This window comes from Mirounga leonina, unplaced genomic scaffold (assembly GCF_011800145.1).
Source record: "Mirounga leonina isolate KUSES-001 unplaced genomic scaffold, KU_Mleo_1.0 Mir_150, whole genome shotgun sequence".
NCBI classification, from domain to species: Eukaryota; Metazoa; Chordata; class Mammalia; order Carnivora; family Phocidae; genus Mirounga; species Mirounga leonina.
Genome location: NW_023270374.1, coordinates 5,708,368 through 5,729,072, shown reverse-complemented (window position 1 = coordinate 5,729,072; position 20,705 = coordinate 5,708,368). Strand labels below are relative to the sequence as shown.

The 20,705-nt window shown below is 40.8% G+C and overlaps 2 protein-coding genes and 1 long non-coding RNA gene across 4 annotated transcripts in view; 1 reads left to right on the top strand and 2 right to left on the bottom strand.

Annotated features, from left to right (window-relative positions):
• Positions 1-160: 160 nt before the first annotated feature.
• NAA20 (N-alpha-acetyltransferase 20, NatB catalytic subunit) lies at positions 161-14,318 on the top strand. Of its 2 annotated transcripts, none has more exons than XM_035005757.1 (6): positions 161-271; positions 4,382-4,406; positions 7,167-7,257; positions 7,898-8,033; positions 13,216-13,361; positions 13,801-14,318. In XM_035005757.1, exons 1-6 carry the CDS (start codon positions 219-221, stop codon positions 13,884-13,886), a joined length of 537 nt encoding a protein of 178 aa, XP_034861648.1. In that variant the 5' UTR covers positions 161-218; the 3' UTR covers positions 13,887-14,318. The 2 variants fall into 2 exon arrangements, with proteins under 2 accessions (XP_034861648.1, XP_034861649.1); XM_035005758.1 differs by lacking the exon at positions 7,167-7,257 and adding an exon at positions 4,817-4,904 and having other exon boundaries at positions 184-271.
• Positions 2,161-4,817, bottom strand: LOC118011191. Its single transcript, XR_004679422.1, has 2 exons — positions 4,652-4,817; positions 2,161-3,431 (listed from the first exon to the last, which is right to left on the bottom strand). It is a non-coding gene; the product is annotated as an uncharacterized LOC118011191 (long non-coding RNA).
• CRNKL1 (crooked neck pre-mRNA splicing factor 1) overlaps positions 9,040-20,705 on the bottom strand; it is a 29,967-nt gene continuing 18,301 nt past the window's right edge. The window contains exons 11-14 of the mRNA XM_035005756.1: positions 19,903-20,142; positions 18,632-18,733; positions 17,941-18,189; positions 9,040-16,850 (exon numbers count right to left, since the gene is read on the bottom strand). Coding sequence (XP_034861647.1) covers positions 16,683-16,850; positions 17,941-18,189; positions 18,632-18,733; positions 19,903-20,142 — 759 coding nt within the window. The 3' untranslated portion in view covers positions 9,040-16,682. The remainder of the gene's footprint in view (positions 16,851-17,940; positions 18,190-18,631; positions 18,734-19,902; positions 20,143-20,705) is intronic.

Sequence of the window (20,705 nt, the reverse complement as noted above, 5' to 3'; positions counted from 1 at the left end):
TTTGAGGTTCCGAAGAGTAAGCCCCCGTGACTTTACAAGAACGATCCTGCAATTCCAGACGCCGCCGCCAGAGAGAGCCGTATCGCTGCCGTGGTTGCCGAGCAACTCGTGGCCCGGAAGCAGTTCTCCAGCCCGCCCCCGCCGCCACCGCGCGCAGGACAACTTCCGGCGGGGCGGGCGCGGGATCCCCCTGAGCCGGCTTCTGCGGCGGCGGCGCAATGACCACGCTCCGGGCCTTCACTTGCGATGACCTGTTCCGCTTCAACAACATGTGAGTGAGGCGCCCTGGGCCGGCGTTGGTGGCCGCGTCCCCTCTCCCGGGCCGGGGCCCGCGGGGCTACCCCCCCCGCCCGCCACTGGCTCCTCCCTGGAGCCGCCGGGTCGGAGCCGGGGCGGACGTGCGGACCTCCTTGCTGACCTTGGCCGAGGCGCTGCAGCTTCGTCCCGCGTCCTTGAGTGCTCGTCGGAGCCGGGGCAGCGCGCGGGCGGCCTGTCGCGGTGGCTGTCCCGATGCGCCGGGGCGAGTGGTAGGTGGCGGAGCGGCCCGAGTCCAGCGGTGGACTGCCGCCGGCGGCCAGTAGCCGGGCGGGTGATGCGGCTTCGTCTTCTGCGCAGCGGTGGGCATGGAAGCGCTGGCCGCGGGGCTCGTTGCGAGGTCAACAGCCAGGTGTTGGTTGAGAATACGGACGTGGTGCAGCCCACCCGCTGATGGCTCATTTGTGTCCGAGTGAACTTGCGAGGCTGGCAGCGACCGCCGCCGTTTCTTCCTTGGCCCGGGTTCGTTTTTGTTCATTTCGTTGCTGAAGCGGCGCGTTCAGCCTGGACAACCGCTTTCAGGTGTGAAGAGTCGGGGCGGGGACACATGCTGCTGGAGGCCCACTGTGTGTACTTTCTTTTAATCCGAGTTAAGGCAGGACTTGTGACTTGCAGGTACCTTTTTTTTAAAAAAACAAAACATTTTATTACATAAGTTTCTGAACATTTAAAAAGTTGACAGAATTTTACCCTGAACACCTATAGACACATCGGCTAGATTCTACAGTTAACCTTTTGTTGACTTCCTCACATATCTGTCCATCCATCCATCCACCCACCAGTCCAAAATCCACTTTAAAGACAGCTGGGCAGTGTGTGAAAACTGAGGATCAGGTGGTTCGGATTCAAGTGTTAGGAGGATGGGAAGAACTTGAGAGGAGTTGGCTAGAAACCGTTCAAAGAGGGGATGAGCCTTGAAGGGTGGATAAAATGTTGACAGTGATGAGGACGTTCTGGAGAAGGAAGCAGGTGTGACGGTGGGAAAGCTCGCCAGACAAGTGGGAGACAGGTGTGACTGGAGGAGTGGGTTTCTCTAACTGCGCCATCAGAACAGCTGGTGAAACTGGACTTTTGCTCTGTCGTCGGAGGTTTCAGGCTTCATTGTTGGGAAGAATTTTCTCACGGGCCTCTTTCAATTAGAGCAGTGTAACTCAAGTGACTTGTGTTGAGCTCCCCCTGTGCTTGCTGGGCACTGGCACTGTAATAATCATTTAATTCTCACAGTTCTTTGAAGTAGGTGCTCTCGTTATCCGCATTTTTTGTATGAGTAAACTAAGGTACTGAGAGTGTAAGAGAATTGTCCCAGGTGATAGATCCTGTGGTGGGAGTGGATGAAGCAAGGAAGTTAATCCAAGGAGATTGGCTCTAGAACAGTGGTTCTCTAAGAGTGGTCCCAGACCACCAAGAACACTTTGCAAATGCCTATTCTCGGCTGTTTAAGGACCAGTGCTCCAGAGCCCAAGCTCTTCACCACAGGGTTATATGGAATGTGAGGAAATTAGAGGCGGTATATCAGGCAGTTAAGTCATTTAGGATGTCTTGGCAACAGCCCAGAGATGATGACTTGACAAAGGTTTGGGTTTGGGAGGTGCAGGCCTGGGAAGGGATAGTGTGCCTCGAATTTTTAAGAATAGGGCAAAACCATATATATATATATATATATATATTTTTTTTTTTTTTAAGAGAGCGTGCACGCACGCGCGCACACGTGCAGGGGGCTGGGGGAGGGGTGGAGAGAGAGGGAGAGCGAGAATCCTAAACAGGCTCCACGCTCAGCTCAGAGCCTGATGCAGGGCTTGATCTCACAACCCAGAAATCAGGACCTGAGCTGAAATCAAGAGTCAGACACTTAACCGACTGAGCCATCCAGGCACCTGCAAAACCTTGGTTTAACTGAAGGGGAGGTGAGGAGTTGAGTCCTGTGGATACTGGGAGCCGGAGAACTTCCAGGCAGCGAGGGTACAGGTACCTGTTTCTGACTGGAGGAGGCAGCCAGTGTGGATAGAGCAGAGTGAGAGGGTGAAAACAGGGCTAGGTCTTGGAGAGACCCTCCTAGGAGTTGGGCTTCTCTGCTAAGTGCATTGAGATACCCAGGTGCAGAAGTCAGGTAGGTAACTGGACTAAAGATAGTAATTTGGGGGGCCCCCACTATGTAGATGGTATTAAAACCAGGACACTAGGTGACATCAGTGGTGGAGTGAATGTGGATAGGGAAAAAGAGGCTCCAGGTGTTGAAGGAGACCTTAGTGGCCCACTGAGGTGGGAGGAAAAGCTGATGGTGAGTCTTGGAAGCTGAGTGAGGAGAGCATTTCAGGTGGAGGCAGTGGGGAGCCTTGTCAAGAGCTGCTGATGGTTAAGTGTGCAGTATGCCTGCACATTTATCCCAGGAGAGAAGAGCATTGCGGGAGCGGGGGCCTGGGCAGTGAGAGGGTGTGGATCTGCCCACCAGCATTCCAGGCATGGTTACAGGAGAGCAAGTAGAGGGGGGTGCAGATGCTTGTAGGTGTGTGGTTCCATGGTGGGACCCTGGTGAAGGTTTCTTCCTACTGTTGTTGTATTTTCTGTGTGAAATAGGAAGCAGCTGAGATTGAGAAGGGGTGGCCTGTTGTGGAGAGTTGAGGCAAGATGAGAGGGTATAAAGTAGTCCTTGAGAAGTGTGGGAGACTGTATTCCCACACGGTGGAGCAGGGATTGTCCAAGGCTCTTCAAGCTTCTTTTTGCAGGGTCAGAGTGATTTTCAGGGTATCACCAAAATGGTTTTTTATGCCTTTTTCATTCTCTCACAAGTGTACAGTGGAGTTTTCAGTTGTGTGACTTGCAGTACTAAGCATAACAGACACAGATGTGAGAATCCAGCTGTCTTCTCTTCAGACAGACGTTACAAAGATCTGTAAAATTGTTAAAACAATGCCTTTCTTGTCGATAAATTGTGTTTTTGAAAGTAGAGTGACGGGGCGCGTGGGTGGCTCAGTCGTTGAGCGTCTGCCTTAGGCTCAGGTCATGATCCCAGGGTCCTGGGATTGAGCCCCGCATCGGGCTGTCTGCTCAGCAGGAAGCCTGCTTCTCCCTCTCGCCCTGCTTGTGTTTCCTTTTTCGCTGTGTCAAATAAATAAAATCTTAAAAAAAAAAAAAAAAAGTAGAATGACTTCTGGTTTAAAAAGAAAGGTTATTCATATTAACATGTAATTTATTATTTTAAAATGAATATTTTAGAAAGTTTAAATATCAGTAGATATAACCTACATAAACAAGTTCTTTGGGGTCCTCAGTAATTTTTGAGTGTAAATGGGTTCTGAAACCAAAAAATTTGAGAACTACTGGCCTAGAGAAGTGCCTTGGTGTAAGGGTCCCAAGGAAGAATCTGACTGGATATACAAGAGGAAGAGTTGTGGGTGGCTGGTTTTGAGCCTGGCAAAACAGCGGTTCCGTTAGTTGAATAGGAAAGTGAGGGGCAGAGCTCTTTGCAGCCAGCCGTAAAGGTGCATTTTAAGAACTGCTGATTCAGGAGTATTGTGATCAGATATGCTGGTGAGACAGGTGCTGGGCAGCACCAAAGCCAGATGTGGGAGTCTTCCTCTAAAAGTTAAGGGATGGGGTGGTGGGGGAGAGGAAGTGAGAATGTAGAAGAGCGGGGAGCAAACACCAAGTGGTGAGAGGGCCCAGACTGAGCAGGTGAAGGCCCAGACACAGGAGGGAGGGACCGCTGTCAGATGCTGCGGGAGCTAGTCTTACTTTCTGTCTGTGATTTACATGCCTTGTTGGGCCCCCGTTCCATTAATGACTTACTGCCAATTAGAAAATGGAAGGTTTTGATGCAGACATATTAACTATAAAGTAACTTGTAAGGAAGAAACAGTTAAATATTTATAGGTATCTTTATAGAGGCTGTGATGGCTCAGTTTGGCCATTTGGTAGCTTACGCTATCCTCCTTAGCCCTAAAGTTGGTTTTAAAGTTGTGGATTTGCCATGTTTTGTTTTCCTGGTGCATGTTTTTAGTTTCAGTGGCTTATTTAAACTGGTTTTGTCAACACTGCTTACTATTGACATTTCTTTTCTTTCTTTTAGTAACTTGGATCCACTTACAGAAACTGTATCCTTTAAAAAAAAAAAAAAAAAGTTAAATGAAGGCTAAGAGTAAGGAACACGGAGAAACAAAAGAAAAAATAGACTTGAGTACCAAAAAACTTTAAAACTTATAGGCCAGGAAACATAAGCAACATTGAAAGTAATTTAAAAAACCAAATGAACTGGGGGTAAGAGTTGTCTTAAATCTGCCTGACAAGCTGCTAACAGAATGACCTCATAAATCTACAGCAGTGCAGCTCCCCTGCCTACCTTGCCCCTGGGCAGTAAGTATGGCTCCATACAACCGAAAGCAGTGACTTCAAGATGGGTTATTACTCTCTCTGAGTGAAGCCTGAAGGTGACGAGCAGTCTGTGGTGGTTTCATGAAGTCATTGGCGACCAGGCTGTGCACTTTAACCACTATCTCACTCCCAGGGTGGCCTTGGCTTTCCTGTCCCAGATAGCTGCCCGAGCAAACAGCATCACATCCATGTTCCTGGCAGGAGGATCAACAGAGGGGAAGGTGAGAGTGACCTTCCCTTTCAGGGGTACCTTTAGGAAGTACCACACAGGCCTTCTGTATCCCATTGACCAGCAGCCCCTGCCACACTCATCCAGCTATAACAGTCGGGGGAGGAGCCCAGCTTTAAATTGGGCTTGTTACCAAGAAAGGATTTGGGGTAATAATTAGCTGTATCTATCATGTTCCCCATTGAAAAATGGGCAAAATGTGTAAAGTTGGGGTGCTCTGGGTTATGTTGCACCCACATTCTCAGTCGCTTTCTAGCTTTTACTCCATGTCCATTGCAGGGTAGGAGGGTAATAGTAACTGATAATTTAACAAAAGAGGGCATATAAGAAGCCAATGACGTTATTAAGAGTTCAGTCTCACCAGTCAAAAGATATGTGGATTAAAACCAAAATGAGATGCCATGCTTTACCTATCAAATTATCAAGGATTAAAAAAATGATAAAACTCATGCTGATGAGGGTAAGAGGAGCATTCTCATAAATTGCTAGTGACAGTATAAATTGCTGCAGTCTTTCTGGAAGGCACGTTGGCAGTGTAATACGTAGTACTAATTCCATTTCCCAGAAGCTAAAAATAAGAGAGTCAGTCAGGGGAGGAATTGTCAAACTGAGGTGCATGGGTCAAATTTGGTCCACTGCCTGTTTTTATTTTTGTAAATACAGTTTTATTGGACACAGCTACGCTGAATAATTTACATATTGTCTGTAGCTTTGTCCGTGGCTTTCACAGAGTAGTTACATCAGAGCTGGTCCACCCAGCCACGAATATTTACTGTCTGTCCCATTATAGGAAATGTTTGTTAACCCGAGTATGTCATTACAAAAAATTTTATTGCAGAATTCTAGTATTAAAAATTTAGAATAGCATTCACACACAACAAGGAAATGGTTAAATTATACTGTATTCATGAGGAATTTAAAAAGATTTTTGAGAAACTGAAAATAACCCACATGTCCCTCGTCAAGAGATAGGAAATTTAAATTGTTTACCCAATGGAGTGTACTGTACATTATTAAAGATTAATTATAGGTATAGGTAATGAATGACAGGGGTACATATCAGAAATAAAGCTGAGTGAAAAAGCAAAAAAATCACCAAAAGGTTTCATTTTATATTTCAAAAATTATGACTTTTTAAAGAGACCTCCATGTTTAAAAAAAAAAAAGACTTCTGAATGACACAAAAATTTTCACTGTATAATAAGGTAAAGTATTAGGATGCGAAATCAAGTTACAGCGTGTGTGTCTACTGACACTTCAAATTTACAGTAAAAGTCCCATAATCCAGGTGAGGCCATGTTTGAAAGTAACCTGCCAGGGCTTGGTAGTTGCTGAGCCAACATCTGGCCTCCTCCTGGAGCTGGAGGAGAGGTGGTAATGGTGTGTGTCGGTGGCTGAATGGCAAGAAGACTGGCCGGCCTGCCCTGTTACTGGTTATGTTTGAAGAGTGCTCAAAACAGTGGTTGTAGTTCAGAGGAGAGTCTGAAGAGTTTACAACTGAGCAGATTTTACAGAACCTTAAAAAAAATTGTGATTGGTGGTGGCCCCTCATAGAATTGCATCAGCAAGCTTACACTAAGAAGAAATAGAAGAATAAGCACATGTCAGTAAGGATGCCAGGATTGAAGAGTTTCGTATTGAGCAAATTATTCAGGCTTTCACTCTTAAGTCAGCTTTTATTTGTAGTACCAGAGAGAGAGAATTTGAATCAGTGCAGCGGAAACACTAGGTAATTGTTGACTCTGGGAGTGAGTGCTTAACTTTTAAAGTTACTTTCACAGCCACACAGCTGAAGCTAAAGTAGGAACTAGTCATTAATTTTCTAGTGCAATTATGGAAAAACAAATGTACTGAGCATCTACTTTGTGCCAAGCACCAGGGATAGAGTGAACATGACATTCATATTCAAAAGGGAGATAGTAAACAATATCCAGTGATAAGTGCTGTGCCGAGATTTAGATACAGTGCAATCAGTATGGACACAGATGATAGAACTTCAGACTTCTGGCTCTCTGCTGTTAGATGGTGTTGTTGCCACTTATATTTTTGAAGTTCTGTATTCAGGCAATTTTGTTATAAATTATTAGTGCTGACCTAAATATTTAATGTACTGACATGAATATAGAAATCACACATATATAGACCTGGGGATAAAGTAACAATGTACTTTTCAAAGGAACTTTCTTCACAATATTTCTTTTATGAAGAACTTTGTACTGTCCGTTACTTTCCACACTCCTTAACGAGACTCTAGTATGGGATTCCTTTTTACTTACAGTACCTTGCCCACTGGCCAGAGTACTTCATTGTTGCGGAGGCACCTGGTGGAGAGTTAATGGGTTATAGTAAGTATAATACCACTAGAACTTTTTTGGGTAGGCAGTTGAGATTTTAATATAGATTTCAACTGATTTAGATTGATTGCAGAGGTGGAAATATAATCATGATGCCTATAATTTTATTTCCTTTAACCACTGACAGCTCGACGATGCTTTCTACATTTTAGGCATTGTGCTCTAGGCCTCAGGGGTAGATACAGACAGACATGACCTCAGGCTTCATGGATCTTTCATTCTGTGCTTATGTTACATTTCTACATGGTTTATTTGGTACATAACACAGGAATTGTAGCATCTCCATTGAATTAGTAGCATTACTAATGAAAATTTGAGTTGTGGGTTATCTCAGTTTTGGGTACACATACATAACTACATGAAATGTAGATATTTAAAGAAATAGATATTCTGGTTCTGTGTTCAAAATTAGTTGCATTTTTAGTTTATTCCTTTTTTTAAAAAGAAACCTTTCTCTAAGCGAAAGTCAAATTAAGAGCACTATTAACCATTAGCTAGATGACTTTACGTGTTACTTAAAAATTAAAACTTTGTCATTAGTTTCCTTTATCATAAAAATGTGCCAACAGTCATTCTGTATTCATGTATAAATCCGTGTGTTTAATTACTGAGTGCAATCTTTTGTTGGCAGTCATGGGTAAAGCGGAAGGCTCAGTAGCTAGGGAAGAATGGCACGGGCACGTCACTGCTCTCTCTGTCGCTCCGGAATTTCGACGCCTGGGTTTGGCTGCTAAACTTATGGAGTTGTTAGAGGAGATTTCAGAAAGGTGAGATCCTGCTTTTCAAGTGATCATTTATAAACCCTATTTGATTTTTCTTATGGTGAAAATGTATAAGATTTTTTTTTTCTGTTCAGCCTGAATGTTGTGCTTCACAGTTTGCAGGGTATTCACATATTCAGAGTAGTAGTGTTGTCCCTATTTAGCCATTGAAGAAAAATCAGGTGAAGTGAGTGACCTGCCATGGGCTTATGTGCTGGTAACAGGTGCAATCAAAGACTAGCCCTTAAGGTTTTTTTTTTAGTGTTCTTGCCACTGTGCCAGATATTCCCAAATTCTTTGTTAACGTTGCCCTTGGCATATCAGTGATCTTTTTCATAGTGCCCCTATGGCCAAAAAAAAAAAAATCCCTCAGTTCAGACTTAAGCAGTTATGTCCTAACTGCTTAGTAAGTATTTATGGCCTAACAAACTAGTAGCTGTTTGGAAAAAAAAAACAAATTGAAAGAAATAGTATTTTTATTTCATTGTTAATTGTGGTTACCACTAATGAGATGTGTGTGCCTTTTGGGAATTGCATGACTTCTCAACCTTGGAAACGGATTCAACACAACCACCTGCATTCTTGTTTCATACTGATTTTCTTGTGGTACTGGGGGTTTTTTTAGTCACAGGAACTGCCAAAACCTGGCTTCATAAAACCTTTGATAAAACCTGTCATCAAAAGAAATGTAACACCATGTAATGCTGCATTTGTGATTATATCAAGTTAGTAGTTTGCCAGTATCTGACATGTAAGGTTTGTCTGTGTTTTCCCCAAACATTTGAAATATCCTACAGGGCCACCTTGGAGCACTCTGGAGCACAGTTTGGGAACTGCCAGCATTAGGGCTTTTTAAAAAAAGACCTATTGTGTATGTCAATCTCACACCCTCATTATGTGAGATAAAAGTAATTTAATTAAAAGACTCCTGCCAGCTCCCATTCTAAAAGAGATAAGAGATGTGTGTATAAGTTTAATCAGTTGTCAAGCTACCATTTATTTTTTTCTCTACTTTTAAATGCCTAGCAGTATATAGGAAAGGGAATATTTGCTGAGAAGGGCTCTTGAGGTTTTCCACTTAATGGATTTTAAAAAGGCAAGTTTTAAAGAAGTAACCATGGCCTGAAAATGCTCTGGGCCAAGTTAGGGCAAGAGGAACTTGAGCTTATTCAGAGAAGAGAGAAAATAGTATTAGCTGAAAAAGAAGTAAGTTCTAGTACTTGAAAATTTTTAGTTTTTACATATTTGTTAATGGCATTATCTTACTGAAAAAAAGTATTTGGCATTATTATATAGTGGACAGGGAGTTAAGAAATGGGTTCTAATTAGTTATTACTGTACACATATGATTTTATGTACTTTTGGGATAAATTCTCTCTCAGAGTAGAAAACCACTAAATTCCCTTCTTTACCAGTTTCTAAATCTTCATTACTTTGGAATAGTTGCTATAAGATTTTTGTGTGTGTGTATATGTACCTATCTACATACATACATATGTGTATTTTTAACTGTATACATTAAAAACCAGAAAGAAAAAGGAAATTAAAGTGGTAAAACAAATAAAAAGCCTGAAATGAGATGTTACTATGAATCCAAATATAATCCGTAAATACAACACTAAATGTTAATGGACTAATTACTCCAGTTAAAAGACAAAGACCTGATGACATTGTTAAGTGAAGCCAGCCACAGAAAGACAAATAATGTGTGATTCCACTCTTATGAGATATCTAAAACAGGTAAATTTGGAGAATCAAAGAGTGGAATGGTGGTAGCCAGGGACCAGGGGAGAGGGGAATGGGAAGTTACAGGCATAAGTTTCAGTTAAACAGAATGAATAAGCCCTATAGTCTGCTGTACATTTACCTGTAGTTAACAATGTGCATTTAAAATTTATTAAGAGGGAAAAACCTCATACTGAAGTGTTCTTACAACAGTAAAATAAAGACAAAGACTGTCAGAACTGTATTCTATTTACAGGACATATATGTAAAGATTAAAGACAAAGATTGAAAGAAATTTTTAAAATTATCGTGCAGATTCTAACCAAAAGACAGTTGGTATACTTAACAAGAGTCACATAATAGTTCAATAATTATCAGAGTAAAAAAGGGTCATTGCTTATAGGTGAAAATATTTAATGCATCAGGAAGATGTAATAATTACAAATTTTATGTACACAGTGATATAAATTCAAAGTAAAAATGCAAAAATTGATAAAAATACAAGGAGAAATAAGCAGACATTATCATAATGGGAGATTTGAACATGCTTCTTTCTAATTGATAGAACAATTAGACAGATTGATTAAGGGCATAGAATAGGGGTGAGTACTTTTCCTGGGCCAGATAAATATTTAGGCTTTACAGGCCCGTTAATATCTCTATTGTGTGTGTGCGTATGTATGTATGTGTGTATGTGTATATTAAAACACCCCTTCAAAATTTTAGTAACTGTTCTTAGCCGGAGAACAGTACAAAAATAGGTTGCAGGCAGACCCCCTTCATCAACAGATTACAACCAGTAGCTAAAAATCTTTCCAGAAAGCTATGGATTCTCTGGCAAATTTTACCAACTATTTTAAGAAGTAACAACAGTAAGTTTACTTTTACACAAACTAAAAAAAAGAACATTTTTCAACTTTTTTTTAAGGCTGAAATAACTAATACTTATGTAAGAAAACCCAACAAGAAATAAGAGGAATGAAAATTTGAAGAAAATATCAGTCTTTATAGATGCAAAAGTCCCAGAAAAATCTTAGCAGAATGGATTCAGCAATTCATAAAAAGGATGATCTATCAGGGGAAGGAAGGTTGTTTTAACATGAGAAAATCTGTAAATGTATTCCACCATATTAACAGATGAAAGAACATTTGTTAGTAAGTGCAGAAAATGCTTTGATAAAATCCTATTGATTAAAAAACTGTTAGCAATGAAGGAAATAGAACTTCCTTAACCTAAAAAAAGAATATCTACCAAAAACCTGTAGTAAATAATTTCAGTGATGCATTGAATGCTTTCCCTTTGAAGAGAGGGATGAGACAAGAAGGATGCCTACAGTCAGCCCATCTTCAGTAATTTACTGGAAATCCTAGACAGCACAGTACAGCAAGAAAAATAAGATACAAGGACTGAGAAGAAACAAAACTCTTACTTTGTACACATAAGATTGTACAAACAAAACCACAAGAAGCTATAAATAAATGTTTAGAATAAAAGTAAGCAGAGTTGGACAGTCAGTATAAAATTTAATTTCAATTTCTATACAAACAGTAAAATTTAGGAAAAGATGCCAATTACAGTGGCATCAAAATACCTTAAGCCCTTTGAGAAAAATCTAACAAAAGCTGTGTGAGACTTCACTGAAGTTTCCAACACTTCCCTAAGAGACAGAAAAGATGACCTATCTTAGTGGAGAGAGAACTAGGTCAGTGGCATGGAGGGCTAAACTGGTGTTTGATCCATGGAGCCAATGTAATTGCAATCAACATCGCCAGTCTTTTTTGTGAGACTTGTTAAATTGATTCTGGCTTACAGGGGAATGGAAGGAGATAAGATCGTTTGAACAACAACAAAATGGGCAGGTTTGCCCCTCCAGATATCAAGCAGTAATGAGCGAGCTCTGTGTCACTGCTGGCGTACTTGTCCAGACCAGTGGAACAGAATCGAGGAACAGATGCAGGGATACGTGGATTTTGACACACTCCAGAGGAGGCAGCTGCAGAGCAGCAGTGAAGGGACACTCTCTTCAGTAGGGATGGTGGCACAACTGGATATCCACGTGGGAAAAAAAACTTCCCAGATTACTACCTTACCATACACAGATCAGTTCCAGATTTATTAAAAACCTAGATGTGAAAAGCAAAACTCAAAAGCCCTTTTAAGTAACCCATGACCTCAGGGTAGAAAAGAACTTCTTAAATAAGCTATAAAAAGTCTGACTGTAAAGGAGAGGCTCATATGCATCTTCACTGAAGTAACTTTGTTTATCAAAAGTTACATGAGGATAAGTCAAGCCACAAACTGGGAAAAGATTTGCAACAATCCTTTACATAATGTCAACTATCCAGAATACATAGAGAACCACAGTTGGGAAGAGGAAAAAAAAATGTGTAAAAGACCAATAAGGACTAAAAAATGAGAAATCTAAATGGCCTACAAAAATATATTTAGCCTCATTAGTAATAAGAAATGCCAATTAAAATTACCCGGAGATACTTTTATGAGATTTTCAAAAATAAAAATGTCTGATGCACCAAGCCTTTGTCACTGTGGGAATGGAGTCTTACCCTCCTCGGGGGAGTGTGAGCAGACTGGGAAATGGGTATTACCTAAAAAAGCTGAAGATGCCCCTATGAGCCAGTGATCACACTCCTAGTTGTAGACCTTAGATATTGTACCATGAGACATACAATAAAAATATTCATAGCAGCATAGTTTATAATAGTAGAATCCCGACATGTTTATCTGTGGAACCATGGACAACTTACAGTATATCCATCCATACAATGGAATGCTAAACAAAGGGAAGATGAACAAGATCCAGCTACACCAGGCTGACTTGCACATTACTGAGGGGGGCAAATCACCAAATGATATACAAAGTACGATAGTATTTATATAAAGTTCATAAATAGGAAAAACTGTACTAGGTGGTGAATCTACAGCAAAAACCAAGGAGCAAATGAGAGTAAGAGTCAAGACTTGGAGACCTCTGGGTAAAGGGGATGGCTGTCAATGCCCAGAGAGACCTGAGGGCTTCAGGGCTGCCAGTGTCAGGCAGCCCGTATCCTGTCGTTACGCGTGGGCCATGGGCACACAGGTGCCTGTTATTGCTCAAAATCTTTAATTTGCACGTATAGGTGAAAATATTGTATCACTAGTTGATAAAATGAGCATGTCATTTACAGTGATATAAAATACACAAGACAATTATGGTTTAAAAAAATGTTTTAAAAGTTTATCTTTTAAAGAAAATACAGGTTTTAAAATGTTAGTATGCTAAGAGAAAATCATCTCTTTGTACCTCAAAATAATTGTCATAAATCCTCAGTAATAAAAATGGATATGAGGTAATCAGCTGCAAAGTCCTATTATTACCATTCTTTGAAGAGTAGTCAAAGCCAACTAAAAACAAGTGTTTTTAAAAATATGTAACTGACATTTTCCCTTTTTTTTTTCTTAAAGAAAGGGTGGATTTTTTGTCGATCTCTTTGTAAGAGTATCTAACCAAGTTGCAGTCAACATGTACAAGCAGTTGGGCTACAGTGTGTACAGGACGGTCATAGAGTACTACTCGGCCAGCAACGGAGAGCCCGACGAGGATGCCTATGGTGAGCTCCCTTCTGTGGCAGTCTCCCCCAAGAGAAGCCAAAACACTTACATTCATTCTACACACTAGTCATTTTAACAAATGGAAAAGAATCATAGTATTTGTTGGACTTAATATTTTAAATTTGAGCTATAATATTTAAATCTCCTTTAACCTGCCTTTATGAACCTATCAATGGTTAAATTACATTAACTAATGGTTAATTGCTATTAGTCGTTTTATTATGTTACCGGCATGTTAATTTTACTAAGATTTTGTCAAAAGAACATTGGTATGAAGAGCTGAGTACTGGTGACTGGGAGTCTCACTTAAAAACATTTGTCTCTGAGGACCTAGGAAATGGGGTAGGAGACAAACCTCTTATGAGAACTTTACATACACACTTTGACATAAGGTATTTTGGTATTTGGGTACTTACATTAAATTTTGCTTCCTAACAGATATGAGGAAAGCACTTTCCAGAGACACTGAGAAGAAATCCATCATACCATTACCTCATCCTGTGAGGCCTGAAGACATTGAATAACCATGGGCAGTGGTTCTTAGGCTGATGCTCCAGATATTTTATGGACAATATTATTTTCATTGGATGATCTTGGAGCTCTATTAGGAGAAAAGTAATCATTTAGGTCTCACAGACTTCAAGAAAATACAGGTTATAGACTTGAGTCTCATTGTTTCCAGTTAGCAATATCCTACCTACTAAAGCTGTTCACTGTAATAAAATTCAGTCAAAAAGGCAGCTGGGTCAGATGGAAACATTCCACTATTTTGTTTCATAATATTTACTATATGCTAGGGAAAAAACTTGCTCCAGTCTCCTCCTAAATTCTGTGCCTGAGAACCACTGCTACATACATATTTTTTATTTTGTATCGAACTGTTAATTGAAGCTTTAAAAGCATATATGAAATGTATAAATCTAAGATGTATAATAAAATGCACTGTAGACTATGAATGTGTTCTGGAAGCTTGTTGGTCATTTATAAAATTACATCAGGATTGAGAAGAGCCACCATTTAGGATATGATGTTTCTCTTGTTTGGCTTACGTAGAAAGCATTTTTAAAATACATGCTTGAAACAGCCCCTGCCCAGCAATATTTAGGCATCCTTCTTATTGCATAGTAAATTCTTCCCAGATACTTGTTTACATACTGTTAAGTCCCAGATCTTTTCCTTGTCTAATCTCACACTACTTTGCTTAAATCCTGCCTTTGAAAATATAAAAAGACACTGAGGTTTCTTTAAAGGGGAAAAAACCTAATTCCAAAAGAAAGGCCATAAAACTAGGTTGTGGGCGACCCATGTAGTTTCACGTTTAGTTTTCTTTACTTGTAATACCTGAAAATATCCAGTGAGTAAAAGAAGTGGCTAAAGAAAACCCCACAGAAACGATTACTAAAAAGCTTTTGCCTCTTAAAGGACTTACCCTGGTGGAGTTGAAGGTGAGAGACATCTTTCATGTTCTCCCATGAGAAGGTAAACTTTTTCCTTCACGCATTTCATGCTGGCACCAGCCAGAAAGTGGTGGTAGGAGTTTACATTGGGAACCTGACTATTAATTTTTGTTCTTATGCAGCATAAACCGGACAGAATTATAGAAGACTCTGATAAGTCACTTAATTAGCATTTTGACCTGCTTTCATCTCACTCCTTGACTCTGTACTTAGCTAAAGGGTATTAAAATCAGAAATGTTCCTCCTGGCTAACCAGACCTCAGTACTCCATAGTCAGGACCCACGTGACACCCAGCAGCTGGGTGACACTGGTCCAGAGCTGGAAGCACTGAGGCTGAACACAGGTGTGTCTTTGATCCTGGCCGTCTTAGCCGCCTCTGCCCTCAAACACTAGCTTACTTTCAAGATACAACTCAGTACCATACTGACTAGCTTTTTTTATTCTTTAACATTTTTGTACATTTAGTAAGCCTTACCCAATTAAATCTGCAAATAATAAAGTTGCTAGTTGCCCTCCCAGGTGAAAAAATACTCTTGAAGATGACAGTTCGAGTCAAATAACTTGGGCAGTGAACAAAACAAAAAAATAGGCCTGAGAAATCAGGCCAGATTAAAGAAAATAATCAGATCAGTTAATTAAGGCAAATATTTTTTGCTTGAGGATATGAGCAGTGCTTCAACAAATGTGTTAATATCTCTGTGCTACTTTAAGTTTTCTTTTTTGGCATTACAGTTGGTTACCTTTGGTGTTTTTCACGTGTTCTAAACCAAGCCTAAGTTAAATGTATCCTGGATTACAGTAGCTACCTTCTGCTGTAACACACTAGGGGATGTTTATTGGTACTACAGGTAGAAATGATTCCCTCGTCCAGTAAGGTTGGGAAACACGCCAGCATTGCTATTGGGGTTCATCATGTACAGTAACGTATCCAAGGCTCTGGAACTGTAAAGAGAGTTGATTAACAAGGCTCAACCTTAACCTGGGGTTTCCTAAATTTACTGGAGCAGGGGGCACTGTTTTTCACAGCACATGTGTTACTATTCTTTAAGCCATTACAGAGCTCAATCAGTGGGGGAAACTGATTACAGCATGAAATTTGACTAAAACATCTTGGTAACAAAAAGACCTTGGTCGGAAATACTATCAATTATTTCCCAACTGGTGTTTTCAAAAGCATGTAGTACCAATGGCCACTGTTAAGAAAGTACAGGTATTTAGAAGTTAAATTAATCCAAGCACATTCAATTCTACAAGGATGAACATGTTTAGGAAAGTGGCTGGGAATGAACATTTTATTGAGCAGTCACGATGTGCCAGGTATATTCTTTTTCTAATCTTCAAAATGAGTTGGCAGACGGCCATTTTATGAGAGAAGAAACTAAAAGATTAAGTTATAGATTACTAAGTGGCAGCTGGGAATGGAACTCGAGTCTGTGTGACTGAAGATGTGAAGAAGTTAGAGATTTCAGGTGAGTGCACTAAATATCTTTATGAAGAAGACAAGCATAAAAAAAACTTTAAAAGTTACTGTAGAATGTAACTTGAACACTTCTAGAAAAACACTTTGAAAAGTGCAGGTCCATCTAAAATAGTTGAAAGCATTACCTCAATTAGATTTCCTAATGCATGATATGGACAAAAAAATGTTTGGACTCCGATAAAGGAAACTAATGGTTCAAAAAATTTTCTTGCAACCCCCCACCCCTCACTAACCCAAGAACATTTTAAAAATAATTCAAAAAATAGCTATCAAAGACTCCAATTCCTTACTAGTGAAATATACAAAAACTTACGGAGTCACAAGAGTTCCGAATGGTTAATTTATAAAAATAATAAAACACTTATCAATATGAACAAGAGCATCAGGATTCACTTTCATCAATGTCCTTATCTGGGTCTTGCTCTGCAGCCTCCTTTTCCTGTTGCTGTTTCTTCCAAAGTTTGGCCATGGCCAGAAGCTTGAGGTTGGGTTGGTTGGCAGCATCTTCTGGAAAGATGTAATCATAGTACTCTTCCCACCCTGCATCAGACTATGGAAAAAAAGTAAAACAAAAGATAAGCCAACATGTGGCTGAAATACACTGCAGTTACTTTAAAGTGGAGAATTTTCACTGCAAAACCCTGGAGTGTTCAAATTCAACTTATGTTCATTTACAAAACACCACCAAAGCCCATTACAGAAAGAACAAGGGCTGGGCCTGCAAGATTGGGTGAACAAGTAGCTGTGGGGTAACCAGGTGATGCACATTAACAAGGGCACAGGGTGTAATGAGCACTGCGTGTTATATAAGACTGATAAATCACTGAACTCTGCCTCTGAAATTAACAATACTTATGTAAATGTTATGTTGATTAATTGAACTAAAAAAAAGAAGTAGCTGTTGGGGTTGGTGTTGCTGCAAGTCGACCAGCTCACGGAGAGCTAAAAACCAGTGGAAAAAGATCCTAAAAATTAAAGCACAGCTCCTCTATACTCAACCAAGATACTCTTTTTTTTTTTTTCCATCTTGTAGTTTTCTAAGATTTTAAATTTTTAAAGACTGGGACGGGTTGGGTGGGTTGGCTGGTTAAGCGGCTGCCCTCAGCTCAGGTCATGATCCTAGGGTCCCAGGATGGAGTCCCGAGTCAGGCTCCTTGCTCAGTGGGGAGCCTGCTTCACCCTCTGCCTGCCACTCCCTCTTCTTGTGCTCATTCTCTCTCTCTGATAAATTTAAATAAATTAATTTTAAAGACTTACATCATACTCAGTTCGAAAGCCGTCAATCTGTGCACTACTATTCTGACTCCCTGCCCTTACAGCCCCACCTCGGACTGGTCACTGATGTGGCTTCCTACACACTGCTCTAGTTCCAGCTTCCACCATCACTTGCTCTGCTTATAACAACTTCCCAACAGATCTTCCTCCAATGTAAGCCAGCCCCTGGGTCATGTTGTTTTGTGCATAAGAACCTTCCTATAGCTGTGTTTCCATGGTAGCCAGGCTGCAATGGTCTCCTACTCCAGGCTGTCTGCTCCCATGCTCAGATTGTACATACGGCACTTAGAAGTACAAATTTCAAAGTCAGATGCATTTCTGCTCATCTGACATGAGATGACCAGCTCCACAGGCTCAGTTCTTACCCCGTCATCAGCCTGGACCTTTCTTCTCTTCTTGACTTTCTCTGGCATGAGTTTGTCTACTCTCTCCTTATCTGATACTGTTCCAAATTCATCTTCAAAGCTTCGCCAGGATTCCAGCAACATAAGTCTCTCTTCCTTTTCTTCACAGTTCCTCATGGTTTTGTTAGCCTCTTCATAAATTTGTCTGCATTTAGCCAAACTTCCTTCTTTCCCTGAAGACAGCTCAAACTGTGCAAAGCTGATCCATACCTTACGAAAAATTATTATAGAAGCAAATTAACCATGTCATCCAGAAAACGATCATGTAATAATGCTAATTTCTAGTTAATGACATCTGAACATACTAATGTATTCATCTGTAGTATTCAAAGAACATATTGATTATATGCTTCAATAATGTTGAAGCAGTCTGCTTCTATATCCAATTAGGTGTTTGACATGGTCTTAAAATCCTGAAAAGAGTTTAACTTTTTATTCAATCCTGTGATATTCAAGTTAGTCCCATGCAGTATAAATATTGACCTGGTATAAGCTTTATATTCCAAAGTCCTCTGAGACTCATGGGCTCTTTCTAAAAGCAAGAAAAGCACTAAAAAAAAAAAAAAAACAACAACAAAAAACCTGATACACTTAAAATACAGAAATACGATATTTCCTTCAGAACTGCTGATTTAGGCAAAATCAAAGATACCTTGACATGTTGTGTCCGCTGAAGCAATCTTCGGTAAAGATTTCGTGTTCTCTCAGTTTCTTCCTGCTCAATTTCAAAATCAATATATGACTTCCAAAGCACCTAAGGAAGAACTTAATAAGTCAGCCTTGACATTTAAAGAGCAACATGTCCCTATCAGCTTAACGACCATTCCAACCTAGGACATCCAGGAACCTAGGACTTCTATGAACAATTAAAGAACAGGTAGCATCTGGACACAATAAAAACAGTGGCATTTACAAGCTGGCCAAAACTTGGCTACCATTCTGTATTATTAGATAAAAGGCTTTGGATTCATTTTTGGATTCTCTTTCAGAGTTTTTCAAATGCTGGACTTATCAAGAAAAGCTCAGAGACTTGCCAAGTCTCCCAGACACTGCCATGATCCTGTCACATACAACTGACATTGCCGGGAGAAAACATGGCTTGATTAGCCAGGATTTACTCTTCTTACCTCCACTGTAAATTCCTTGATAGCTTTGAGTTCACCTCAACAACTATTCAGTAAACAGCAGTGCACCTACTAGGTACTGCCTGTCAGGGGACAAGGATGGAGTAACATGTGGCCCGGACGCCTGGGAGCTGAGGCCAACTGACAGAACCATAATACATAAAGACCTGCCCTAATTCAGCCGGTGGGACCCAAGGCATAAAATGCAGAGTCACATTAGGGCAAGACTCACAAAAAGGTGGGTGAGTTCAGTGGCTCTCAAACAGGTCCTAGTTGTGGCTTGGCGCCACCTTGTGGCTTAAGTTTAAATAGGGAAGGGACAGGCGAGGATGGTGGCAGTAGTTTAATTTCAGGAATATCCTGGTTTAGATAGAGCTTCTTTTGCTGACCCAATCTGGGAAAAACTGTGCCAGGAGAATCCTTGGATGTGCCTTCATCTGCCTTATTCTCCAGAGCTGCCTGCTGCGTATTTCCTTGCCTGGCCGTCCCTGTCCCATCCCCTTTAGTTAGCCTTCTATTTGAAGAAGGGAGGAAGAGAGCCAGTCACCTGCCCCATTATATCCCAACTCATTCTGGTGTCATCATGGGGCTTTGCTGGACTCTGGTATCCTACTAGAGGGCTGCTTCTCCCACTCCCATCCTTCTTCTATCCCCTCAACAGTAAAGTACTAATCTGGAGTAGACAAGACTGCAAGTGAGTTTATCTTTATACTCTAAAGTGCACAACATGTAGACGGTCATCTAAAGCAGTACTAGGGCAATATCTAAAACAAAATCATATTCATCTCGAGATTCTCACCTCTGGCATGTCTAAGCGTGGCTGACTGATGGCTAACTCATAGATTGCCCGGGCTCTCTCAATATCACCAAGGATTGTTTCTAATTCTGCAAATTTAATCCAGGAGGTACAATTTTCAGGTCCAAATTCCAAGAACTTTTCATAAAGCTTCCGGCATCTGTCAAATTCTCGAAGCTGCAGCTCCAATTCTATGTAACCTTTAAATAACTTGTTCTTTGGACATTTGCCTATGGAAGTTCCCTGGAAAATAAAATGACCAAACCACTGTGATATGTGGGTTCAACCTCTGTACAGATATCGCTGACCTACCCCAGCAACTCTTCTCTGCTGAGGAAGAACCCTCTGTGGTATCACATTGTCCACACTGGTGTTTGACAGAAGGCCAATGGAAATCCTCTACTTCACCTAGGGGTCAAGAGGGCCTATGCCCACTGGTGCCTGTTCAGCAAGAGAGGGCTGCTGAACTGTCTGCACAAGTATTCTGGATTTTACTTAAGTTTCTCAGGAGCGCCTAGGGAATACGGATGTCAGATGGATGAAACCTCCTTTAAGTAAAGTGGTAACCACAGAATGAAAGCTGCCTCGCTGCCCAAAGCCAGGGCAAGAGTGGCTTACAGAAGGACACCTGCATTTAAACAGCATTTGATCTTATTAAGAGACTTTAGAACAGCTGTTAAGAGGAAGGTGCATGTAATACCCCCTGGTTTTGCACAAGATGAGTCTACTCAAGAGCTGATTTAAGATCTAATGTGATCTAACGTCAGATCTTTCCAGTCTGAGAAAAGATCTGGTAACTGGCAGCT